We start from the raw sequence: 12,185 nt of genomic DNA, 5'->3' as shown, positions 1-12,185 counted from the left end.
GATTTGCACAATTGGTTGCAATGGTCAGGATTCTGAGGTTTTTTCCATTTTGCTATTAATTTGTGTTTTCCTTAATGCTTCATTTACATAAATTGATCCATGCTGTGTATGCAGATTATGCCAGAAGCTTGAAGCTCCTGGGCTTCAAGGAGGGAGCTGTTCTCTTTGCCTCAAAAGCAGGAGAAACTGGGAAGGAGCTTCTGACTGAACTCAAACAGCCGAAGGAGGAGGTGACACAGGAGTGAGAATTCCATGTTTATGAAGTTGTCTGTCAAACTGGGATTCCACTGGGTGAAAATACATTCTTCTCTTGAATCACTGTAATAGCTGATCTGTGTGATTTGAGCAAATGCTGTTAAATGTGTTCGAAGTCAGGATTAAGAACTGTGGTGTTGCTTTTTGTTAAATTTGTCTTCACTTTCATAGGAGGGGAAAGAAGCTTATGATAAACTGATACAATAATATTTCTACTTTTTCAACTGTAGCAGAAATCAAATTTAAAAACGTGCTGAAAGGCTTCCATACCTGTGTAAAAGTCTGGTCCATTTACTTCTAAAAATCAAATCTTAACGGAACTTCAATACTGTTGTATTTATATGTATAAATAATTGAGTCTATACTATAAAAATAGAAATGTATTTAAAAATAAATAGAGATCTCAAAGCACACAGATCTTTCCTGGAACATCATGGTTTTTCAGTCCAATTTCTTGTTTAAAATGACTGTTAATTGAAATCAGTTCACTGTATTGTCATTTCCATACCTGACTGCGATGGAATCTTGGACAGGTTCTCTTACAAATGTTGCTCTCCTAACATTCCAGAAATCCATGGAATGTCACTTTTTTCAGTTAAGGGATTGTTATATTCCATTTTATTTTGGAATGTGCGCTCCTTGCACACCCTAGGGACTAAATTCTGCCTGTCAAAGGATAGGGGATGGTTGTACCTCCAGAGCAGAAAGGTGGGCTCCTGCAGCAGGGCCAGGACACTGCCGGTGCTGTCCCCAGTCACTGATTTGTTATTCAGTGTAGATGAAAAAATAGATGAAAAAAGCATTTTGCAAAGCCAAAACAACGGCTTTTTCATGAGATACATCTCCTGCTAACATATCTTATGGTACACGTACACAAGGATGCCACCAAAACCCTCTTTTCTCATTTTTGTGCCAGTATTTCAGTATTTAAGGACTTGTTTGCATTGTTGTTTCTAATGTCAGATGTGTCTTTTCTATGTATTCCTGATGAGAAATGTTAGAGCTGAGGAGGGGGTGCTGGTGGTACATTGCCCTTGCAAACTGAAGACTGTGGCATTTAGGCTACAAACCTTAATTCTTTTTCTCAGCTTGTTGGAGCTACTGAAGTTGAGTTTGTTGTATAGAAAAGAATCCTGTACAATGTCTCTAATTTGAATGTAATTTGTGTCTTGTCTACTTACAGTAACAGTGCATTGGATTCTGCTTTTGTTCAAAGATTTGTGGGTATGCATTGAGAACTCCCATCAGCTTTGGGACATCACCAGCTCCAGAAAACTTTTGGTTCAAATCTGAAGTAGCATTTCTGATAAAATTGGAAAGGGTAGACTTTCCAAATCTTTTTGTGTACAAACTGAGAAAGGGAGTTCCATCATTCTAAACAGAAAAAGAAGAGTTATAACTGCAGTGTATTGTATTTGTTCTTGCCACATCTTACATAAATAACCACCAAATACCTTTTGTTCAGTGTATTGTGAACTGTGCTTATGAAGTTGCTTTAGCTTGGGAAGATGAGTATACAAGGAAATTTGCCTTAAGTATTAAGTGAGCAAGAGAATTAATCAAAATTAACTGTCATTAGCAGTGGCCTGAATTCTGGCTCACACTGACTACTACAACTCTCCTCAATCCCTACTCTTGCTTTTGTAGCAGCACTTGTGGACAAGGCTCTCATGGACTTATTGTGGGCACACCAATCTTGTTCTTTGACCAGTCATGAAATTTTGTGTCAGTGGGTCTCTGAAATAAATCTACTTCACTATACACTTGGATTTATAACTCTGATGTTTTTAAAAAAACCAAACATATTGCAAAGGCCTTTTAATACTGAATGTTTCTATAAACTTTTAAGTGTGCAGGTTGCAGAATACTTTGAAGCATTCCCAACTGGAACCTTGATGAGGAAAACAAGAGTGTAATAGTGATTGAAAAGTTTATTTAGATAATATTGCAATCTCATTACAATAATAAAACTATTTTTAAAATCTCTGTGTGTCTTGATTTAATACAAAGCCATCATCGCTTGCCCTGGAATTTAATGCTGGTTGTGCAACTGTTGTCCTTTTGCCTTCTGGCCAGGAACAATGCTCAGGGCTGGCTTTAATAGAGGAAGTGATTATCCTTTGTACATGTGAGTCACATTTTCTGTATTAATTCTAATGAAACATTGTGCTGGAGCAGCGTTAATTCCCAGGCTTTAGCAGCAAACATAAATTTGTACAGGTTAAATTAGAGCAGGACATGGTCTGCACATCCTGAGTTTTGAAAAGCACGGAAATAAGTGACGGAAGAAACCCCAGTCCCTTTCTGTGCTCAGAACCTACAAAGTGAACTGAATGAATTTTTAAAAGAAATAGGATTTTAACTCCCTTAAGCCCCTTTGAGAATTCCTTCCTCAAAGCACTGAGAATACTGCAAGTAGCCACCGAGGTTTATAGTGTGTGCTTTCTCAGTTTTGCATTTTGAAGCTTCTGTGAGCAGTGAAGCCATAACTCTGGAACCTGTGTGTGACCATCCTTGGCCATGAGGAAATGGAGGGAATTGTGTTTGCAGGTCCATATACAAAGATTCTTTATGCATTTGTCTTTGAACACCAGCCTTGTATTAATTAACTGTGATGTTTGATTAGCAGAGCAGAGTATTCAGTAACTGCTTAAAGATTCATTTGCAAAAGGCCAGGACCTTTGGAAATGAGGAGGTTTTGGGGCATTTAGGTTGTCTAGATGAGGAACTTCTGGTTGGAGACAATCTTGCAGCATAGCTAGTGCTGGTTACCCCTCTCATTGTTTTATATGAATAATTTTGAGCTTCCATGACCGACAAAAATAAAAAAAATGGATAAGATTGAGTCTGCAGGGATTCATAAATTGTCTTCAGTTCAGTGAAGCATCCGAAATTTGTACATCTCTGGAGCTCAGTCAGTCCCATGGGCGTTTTCTCTCCGCATCTGTGTGCTCACATTCCATTGGTGTTTGTACAACCTGAGGGAAGCTTATGGTAAATATTGTCATGGGACTCTCTTGGCAGTGCTGAATTTTAAAAATGGGCTTATTTCTTCTCAATTCCTGATGTGATTCTTTAAAAAAGTCCAAATTTGTTCAGTTTTATGATAATGGATTAACTTATCCTGTCAATGGAAAGTCTAGAAAATGGTCTTTCAGCTTAGATTTAGTAATGGCAGGCCCTAATTAGAGTTTTAATTGGATCATGATGTGCTTCACAATAAAGGCAGCCTGTAAAGTAAACATTGACCAACAGTGTCTAAAATTGCCTAGCTTGGGTCAGTTTCTGAAGTATTTCTCAAAAAATTCAGTTTAATTGCGTGTGGATGTATATATATACACGCATAAACATAGAATTGATTTGGGGGGAATAATTGGGGAAAATGACATGAAATACTTGATTGCAGTGTAAAAATGATTAGTGCTATATTGCAAGTTATTTATAATTTGCTTCCATTAAAATGCAGTCTGCCAATTTAGAGACCCTGCAGCCAGAGAGAGGCATTTATTACACATCAAGAAACCTGGCCCAGAGTGTTGATGTTGAGTGTCTGAGCAAATAATCAGAGATCATTTTTTGGTGCAGCTGACTCTGGAGACAGAAAACGAGGACAATCACAGATTCTTTAATGGCAAGTGAATTTGGTATGGATGAGCACTTGCTGCCCAAAATTGTATTCTAAAAGCTCAACTAAAAATTTAATTGCTGGTGAGAAACAGAATAATAATAATAATAGCTTGGAAAAGGGTAGGGGTTGGGGTTGGGTTTTTAAAATATTTATTTATTTACTTACTTATTTCTCAGAATAAGTCATCACAACTTTGATATTTATGTGAACCATTCATTAATGAGTTCAGGGTAAAAAAACTTATACCCATAGATCCAAGAGTGGCATAAAATTCTTAATGAGATTGGTACTGACCCACGGATATTTTTGAGTTGGGAATTCTAATATTAGGGTTCAGTTTCTATCTAAACACTGAAGATAAGGAAGGGGAAAGATAAGGTTTGGGATAGATAAGGAAAGAGTGTTTAAAAAAGCTTCTGTAGGAATGGGAGAATGGCAAAACAAAACCAGGAGGTGGATGCCGGTGGTGAGGTGTTTGTAGGTACTCAAGGCAAAAGATTTTGCTTAAAAGTGACATCTTTAATGTAGGAGTATTCACAGAGGGGTTCAGCAGAGCTGTGTTCTCACCTCCCTAAAGGTTGGAGGACTAAAAGATTAAATTGCAAGGTCAATATCTGTTTATTTCTCCAGATAATTCAAATTCTTTCCCAACTTCACAGCCCCTTGCACGAGTTGGTGGCATTGCCTTGTGTAGCTGGGATCTCACACTTACCCCACAGGAAAAGGGCATTTTCTCCACTCCTGTTGATTCGAGGGGACAAGAAACAACTTAAAAACCTGAAAAGAAATTTTTTAGAAGCAGACTGGAGGATTTGGACTCCTTCAAGTTCTTTTCTGTGGAAGCACTGTACAAACTTTCTTTGCAGATCTGAATCCTGCCTTCCCTAAGGATGGGCAGAGGCTGGCAGTGGATGCACTCAGACTTTGCTGTCCACGTGCAAAGTGCTCTCCTTTGCTCCCTCTCAAAAGGCAACATCCACCTTTTGAAACAGGCCTGGTTTCTGACAAGCATGCATTATGTATAGTGAATTAAGCCCTCCTACCAAAGCACATCCTGGCCACTGAACTGACATTTTAACTGATTTCCTGCAAATTTTAACAGTGAACAGCGGCTGGAGTTGCATAAATACAGCCTGTTCTAAAGAGCTGATCGTCAGAAGGCTCCCAGCCTCCTGTAACAGAGAACTCTGCCTTGCTCTCTCTTGTTCTTCTGTCTCCTCAGCCCACCTGAACAAATGAAGTTGTAATGAGTTGGGTGTGGAATGACCAATTAAAAGGGGAAGTGCTGGAGAGGGTGAATTTAACCTCCAGGTGGAAGTCATAGGCCACCCTTTGGGGGATGAGCTGGCACCTCATCCATCTGATTCCGTCTGCTCTGGCAGAGTAAAAGCAGAAAACATCAAATGTAGCTGAAATAGAGCATCTAGATTTTATTTTTTTGCTTTATACGTTCTAGAATCTCTTTGTGTTTAACTTTTTGTTGGTGTGGGTTTTTTTTGTTTTGAGATTTAAATGGTTTTCTGGCTTGGACATAACAATTGTGGAAGAGAAGGAAAAGTGTGGATCCCCAGAGGAGGGAAGCAGCATCTTCAAAATGCAGTCACAGAAGGTCACTGGTAAGTTTATTTCAGTCTTGCAACTCTTCAAGCAATTACAGTGAGGTGATACCAGGCTTATTTCCATGCTATCCATTGAAATTGTTGGTCCCCTTTCATAGGTTAAACTTCCCCCTCCAGCCCCTTATTTTCTCTTCCTTCCCTGCAAATGCAGCAGCAAAAGGAGAAGCTGTGGCTGATGGGAACAGCTCACGAGCAGATGCTGCAGGGAAAGCCAAAGTTCCCGTCCGACCAAACTCAGCAGCTGGTGAAGGCAAGGCTGTTAAATACTTCTCCAGTGTGACTTTTTGGAGCCAACTTAAAAGTTTTCTTTCTGGAAATCCGATCCTCAAGTTGAAAATACTTTTTTTCCCCATGTCATTGTCACGGCTACTTCATTTAGCAAAGAGTGGCTGCAGGTCAGGGAGGTTCCCCGTGACAAGCTCTGTTTCAGTGGCTGCTTTCCAGAGGTTTATTGAGTGATAGTGTTATACACTGGGCAAAAGAGATGCCAGCAGGTGGTTTGAAAAAAGTGCAGTGTTACTACTTTTCACCCTGGTGTAGCAGGAGATAATAGAGTTACAGTTGACTTGTCTGGCTTTTATTTCACTTAGTGTAACTAATAAAAAGCTACAGGCAACAAATGTCAGTTGCTAAAAGGTCATCTTTGTGCTTTTTTTTGTGTGGTCATTTTTTCAAACTGGTTTCATATTTATGGCCCTACTGAGTAGATTTTTTTTTTTTTTTTTTTTCCCCCTGCTTTTGGACTCCACCCACAGGCTCATGCATAATAGTGTATTTTGGTGACCCTTTGGAAATACTTTTTTCCAGCACTGTTTGTGAACTTTTATACACCCACCTCTTTTACACCTCTTTGGTTTCTGTCTCCAGTAATGCTTTATGTAAGAGGCAAGTTCATCTGGTGTTTTATGGAGCGTGCAGGACCAGCTACTTTCGAAAGTTTTGAGCTTCTCCAGAGCTCTGTATCTCTTGTCTGGATTTACTGTGTAATTCTTTTGTGTTGCTTCAGCTCCAGCATTTGCTTGTGCTAGGAAAAACCAGCCAGGTTGCTGCTGCAGATGTCATTTGTTCAAGGGCAATTCTGGTCTTCTCTTCCTGGCTCCTAAATGACCTTTTTCCTCAGAGGTTTGGTAACCACCCACTTTTCTTGAAAAGTGCCTTGGGGACAAGAGGGTGTTGATTACAGCAATGGACCTAACGTTTGAAAGGCAGCTGGGGATCTTTGGAGGTGGGAAATCTGATCATAATAATAACAGTAATAACAACTAGTTGTCCTCTTTAACAGAATTCTGTTTGCCCGAAAAACTCCTTGTGAAGAAGCTATTCCAACTGAATTACTGGGGGATAAGGACATCCTAGGCCCTGGTGTGCAGCCTATAAAGTTGCAGTTTAGCTACTCCTTGTTGTCCAGGAATTCCATTCCTTGTCCTGCCAGAGGAAGGATTTTTGTAACCAGACAATTATGCACGTTGAGTGTCATGTGAACACAAGTTCATCTTTTAGGAATAATTGGATCTTTCCTCCTAATCAACTTCTGAAATGTTCTTGGCCCCTGTTGACAGAAAGCAGAGAGGCTTTTCTTGGCCTCTCAGGAGAGCCAGGCAGGGCTCTTCTGGTTGAAGAGGTTCAGTGGCTGTTGATGCTGCTCTGGATGGGTATCCTTTGCTGTGCTCCTGGTTTGGGGCTGCAGACAGAGGCTGAGCTGGGCTCTTAGCTTGTGGTTGTGGCTGGAGAGAGGAGCCTGGGCAGAACCCCCCTGCTTGGGAGGGTTCCAGCCTCAAGTTGAAGCCACTTGCTGGAGGAAGGATTCTCTGAGCATCCCCATCTCCTCTGAGCTGAGAACACCCCAGCACTGCTCTGCAATTTCTCCTGGACGAGCTGAGAGAAGCCAGGTCTCCCCAAAATAAATAGCATTGATTGGTCTGTTCCCCCCTGGCTGACAGGAACATCCCCCAGATACCTTTTCTGTTGTGCCCTTCATTCTTGGAATGCTCCATCATCTCTTTGCAGCTCTTTGGGAATATCCAATGTCTGCCCACATCCACTTCCCCAACTCCTCTCCACACATCCTCACTCACATTGTGCTGGTGTGGCAGAGTCATGAGAGAGCTGTGGACCTGGCTGGAAAATAATGGGGTTTGTTTGAAGGTCTTGGTGGGTTTTTCAGATCAACATTTTGCAGTTGCCTGGGCTGGTTCAGCAGGAGCTGACTCAGGCCCAGGGAGGTGAACACAGATGTGAGGGTTTGGAGCTCGGCTTCACAGGCTCCAGGTGACCTGTGCACACGTGAAACCCTGGATTTGAGACTTCTGGGGAGAAAGAAAGATGGAAGGGGCTTGGGGTTCATTTTGAATTACAAAATTTGACTTGCAGCATCTGTGTTTGAAGTTACCAGAGCAATCACTTGCACTGCAGGTGGTGTAATCAGATGTTCATGGTGGGTACCAGCTGTAGCTGGAAATCATTAAAAGGAAAATGACCCCAACAACAAAACCCAAAACAAACCAAAAATTGCCAACAAACAGAAAAAAAAACCCCACCAAACCAAAAAAATTCCCCAATCCCCCCCCAAAAAAACCCAAATAAACAAACAAAAAAAACCAACCATGCAAAAAAACCAACACAAAATGCCCCCCAAATATCTGAGTCTTTTTTATCCTACCGTGTTCTATTTCAATAATTTCTTGCAGCTGGAATTGTAGCTGGTACCTACAGTAATGGCGATACTGGATCTCAATCTCTGGTTGTTTGCATACAATCCCCCCTAGAACAGACTTGGAGTGCTTGTTTGCTTGTTTCTTAATTCCCGACAGCATAAAAATTTCATTTCCACAACCTGAAGATTGATTTTTCAGATTATCAGCATTGATTTTTTTGCCTTTTCTGTGCTGCCCAACTAAATAGGAGCTGGCACATGCAAAATCCTGTACAAACCACCTCATGCCTCCTACATTTGGGAGAAGAAGGCAGGCATGGCCATTCAAGCTGTAACAAAATGGAGAAATTTTCTTTCTCCTTTCCCTCTAGAAAAATAGTTCTTAAATCCTTATCAAGCCAAGGAGCCTTTTCTTTCTTTCTTTCTTCCAATCCTACTCTGTGGTTTGCCTCAGCATCTGCTTTCTTTTTCCACTGCAAAGCTAAGCCTGGCTTTGATTAAAGGGCAGCTGAAAGGCAGATTAATGCATCTCAAGGAAAAGCAGCCTTGCTCGTAGGGAAAGAGAGCAGGGAGGGAGTTTGTCAGGGATCACCTGGATGAGATGTGTCCTGGTAGCAGCTTTTTCTCCCAGTAGGAGTAAGCCAATGTAGAGGGAGTTTATTCTTATTTTATGTCACAACTGTCTCATCAAAAACCAAGGCACATTCTTTGAACTGAACTGAAATCATCTGTTGATCCTTTCTGACTGCTTTGCAGGCAAATTCCTTGGCCACAAGATCATTTGCAAGGCACATTTTCCTCTTTCCCATTCCAACACCTTTTCACGTTTGATGAACTTTTTAAATGTTTGTGTTTCTGTGTAAGTCCAGCACTTTGTGGTAATATCTTCAATTAATTCAGGAACATAAGTCCCAGGAAGAGTGGCCGAGGGAGCTGGGAAAGGGGCTGAGCCTGGAGCAAAGGAGGCTCAGGGGGGACCTTGTGGCTCTGCACAAGTCCCTGACAGGAGGGGGCAGCCGGGGGGGTCGGGCTCTGCTCGCAGGGAACAGGGACAGGAGGAGAGGGAACGGCCTCAAGTTACACCAGGGGACATTCTGGACGGATATTAGGAAAAATTTTTTCACTGAGAGAGTGGTTAAGCACTGGAACCAGCTCCTCAGTGAACTGGTGGTGTTACCATCCCTGGAAGTGCTCAAAAAACAAGTGGATGTGGCACTTGGGGACAATCTGGATTAGTGCCATGGTGGTATTAAGACAAAGGCTGGACTTGTTGATCTTGGATGTCTTTTCCAACATTAATGATTATATTATGATTTAATTTATTACCATTGTTCTTATTATTCTTATTATAATTATTACCACTATTAGTGTTATCGTTATTATCATTTTAGCATGATTGTAATTATCATTATTTTGCCCCTTGCTGTATTCAAAAAGCTGTCATGAGCACATTCCCTTTTCAGCTTCAGTTTTCCCTACTCCTAAAATTCCTTCCCCATCCCGTTGGGGTTTAAACACCTCCCCATTAGCAGCTTTAATATGGAGTTATTTCACTGAAATCCTGGGAGTTTCCGGCTGCTGCAGGAGAGGGCAGCAGAGATCAGCAAATGGAGAGGGTTGGGCACAGCACACAGAAATCACCTCAGCCAGGGGGACCGGGTTTTTCTTTCCTTATTTCAGTCCCGAAGGAGCGGCAGCTCCCAGGCACCACCAGGCAGGAATGATCTCAGATATGGATTTCAGCATCAGCTGTAAATAGCTGCAGGAAAGGAAAGAAGGGCATTGAGAGTGTCCAGTTTTCTTATAAAAGTAGGAGCTCAGGTCACCATTAAACACCAGGCCACACCTCACTTGTAATGTGTTCTGATTTGGCAAGTAGGAAATGCTTGAAAATGCATTAATAAATGTGATTTTAAACTTCATTTTGCATCTAATGCCCTAAAGGTGGGGGTTGCTTTAGAACTTGGTTGTGGTCAAGTCTGGTTCAGTTTATTTCTGTGCTGAAGGATTGCCTCTTAATCACTTAGAGTAAAGGGGAGATTTGCTTCCTAGAAAGTGCTGAGAGCAGATCTAATGCACACACAGAAGTTGCAAAGTGTGTCCTGTGTTGGAGCAGCAGAAGGAAAACTCTTTCTGCATTAACCTGGGGATCAGAGGATGCTTGTGCCAATAATCTGCACTAAAGTGCTGGCAGCACTCCTGGGTACCAGCAGAGATCACAGCACCTTCTCCTTTGTGGGAAGAAGAAAGAAGCAGTGAAAAGTTATGACAGGAAAAGTTCTTTCTGGTGGGTTTCAAAGGCACAACCCTCAGCACCTGCTGGTGTGGGTGCCTCCAGTGAGCAGCAAGGTGTTGTCTGTGAATTTTATGTGATTTTAGTATAAGTAAACTAAAATCTACTGGGAACACAACTGGGCAGAGGCACCAGTGTGGTTTGGACAACAAATATACTGGAGTAATCTTTTATTATTGTTATTAAGTCTTTTAAATCTTGCATGGGACACTAAACTCTCCCATCAGCTTCACAGCATCCCCTCTGAGGGGATACCTAACTGAGGGATTTCTCTTTCAGTGGGCACTTGCCATGGTGCTTAAAGCCCTACTGGAGATAATTCTGAGCCCAGAGCAGTTTTAGCTCAGCTTAGGAAGCAACCTCTGCATTTGCAGCTGGAAAACAAACACAGAAGTGGGTTTGATTTTTTGGTAGAAGCACCTAATATCTGTAACTAGTGACGAGAGTCCGTGGTGGTGCCAGTTCTCGAGGCCCAGCTCTGCAAAGGACATGGTTTTGTTCAAACCCTGTGTATGTCCCTATGGAGGACAGGGACAGAGAGGTTTCCTCTTGTGCTTGCACCAAAGCATCTCCCCTGCTGCATCCAGTTCTTTATGGTCAGAAATGGCAGGAAAACAAGGAGAACAAAGAATCTGATACTGACAGGACCCTCACCTTTACCCTGACAGCTCCTCCAAGGAGTGAGGCCCTGGCACAGGTTGCCCAAAAGTGCCCCCACATCCCACGGGTTTGGGGGCTGCTTTGTCTCAGCCCTTGGGCTGGTTCTCCCAAGAGTTTGGGGTGAGATGCTCTGAGTTCTGAGTGTTGCTGACTCCCTCGCTTGCAGGTTTAGCCCAAAGTCAGCTCACACTGACAGCACTTGCACCCCAGGAGAGGGATAAATTGCTCACATAAATAAAGATGATGCAAACACTGGCACTGCCAGGGGAGCTCCCTCCCAATAGCAATTCTGGGTTCACTGATGCAGTCTTTGCTTAGCTCTCCTCTTGTAAGAGAAACTAATTTCCCTCTGCCAATATCAAAGTTGGGCCACTGCTGGCCAGGCTGCTTCAGTCCCCCTGGTCTGTGCTTACGGCTCTGGCTCTGTCTGGGGGTTGTCATTTCTTCTCAGGAATATCTACTCTAAAAGAGTCCATTTAATTTTCTTTTTTAAATTTATATTTCTCGTGGCTTCTTGCTCCCTTGGTGAGAACTTCTAAAGGTGCCTTTTGGCAGATTTATTCCCAGGTAAGTAAAAATGCCACAGTTCATCCCTGACTGCTGGAAAGACCAGGAGGCCCATGGAAACAATCAGCCCAATTTTTGGCCTTCCTAAAGTAAGAATATTTTTAAGAGTAACTAAGTGTAATTTTTAGAGGACTTCCCCTTTGTATATCAAATATTTATGTGACTTCTAAAGTACAAGATCACACTTGATGAGACAAAAGGGAAAAATACCCGAATTGTTTTGTTTCAAATTTTCATTTGTTATAGAGACGTTTAACTATACAACTGTGAGAAATATTTAAAAACACATCAACAAAATAAGTTGCTGATGAGTATATATATCCCTTTGCCATATAGAATGCTCAGGAAAAACCTGTCAAAGCCATTTTTATCTGAACTTATACAGGAATAACAGAGCAGTAGGAAAGAACCATGAGCATGGACTGGAGCATTTTCCCAGGACAGCTCTTGGCACAGCACACAGGACTAATGGACTTCTGGGGGGCTTGTAACAATATTTCTGGAGAGGAA

General features: G+C 41.9%; 1 protein-coding gene across 4 annotated transcripts in view; it reads left to right on the top strand.

The window, feature by feature from the left end:
• WDR11 (WD repeat domain 11) overlaps nt 1-2,241 on the top strand; it is a 35,125-nt gene extending 32,884 nt beyond the window's left edge. For all 4 annotated transcript variants that reach the window (XM_048311351.1, XM_048311350.1, XM_048311349.1 and 1 more), the window contains exon 29: nt 88-2,241. In XM_048311351.1, the coding sequence (XP_048167308.1) occupies nt 88-245 (158 nt within the window). In that variant the 3' untranslated portion in view covers nt 246-2,241. The remainder of the gene's footprint in view (nt 1-87) is intronic.
• Nucleotides 2,242-12,185: the final 9,944 nt, after the last annotated feature.

This window comes from Corvus hawaiiensis, chromosome 8 (genome assembly GCF_020740725.1).
Source record: "Corvus hawaiiensis isolate bCorHaw1 chromosome 8, bCorHaw1.pri.cur, whole genome shotgun sequence".
Lineage (NCBI taxonomy): Eukaryota > Metazoa > Chordata > Aves > Passeriformes > Corvidae > Corvus > Corvus hawaiiensis.
This window is presented reverse-complemented; position numbering and strand designations above follow the sequence as displayed.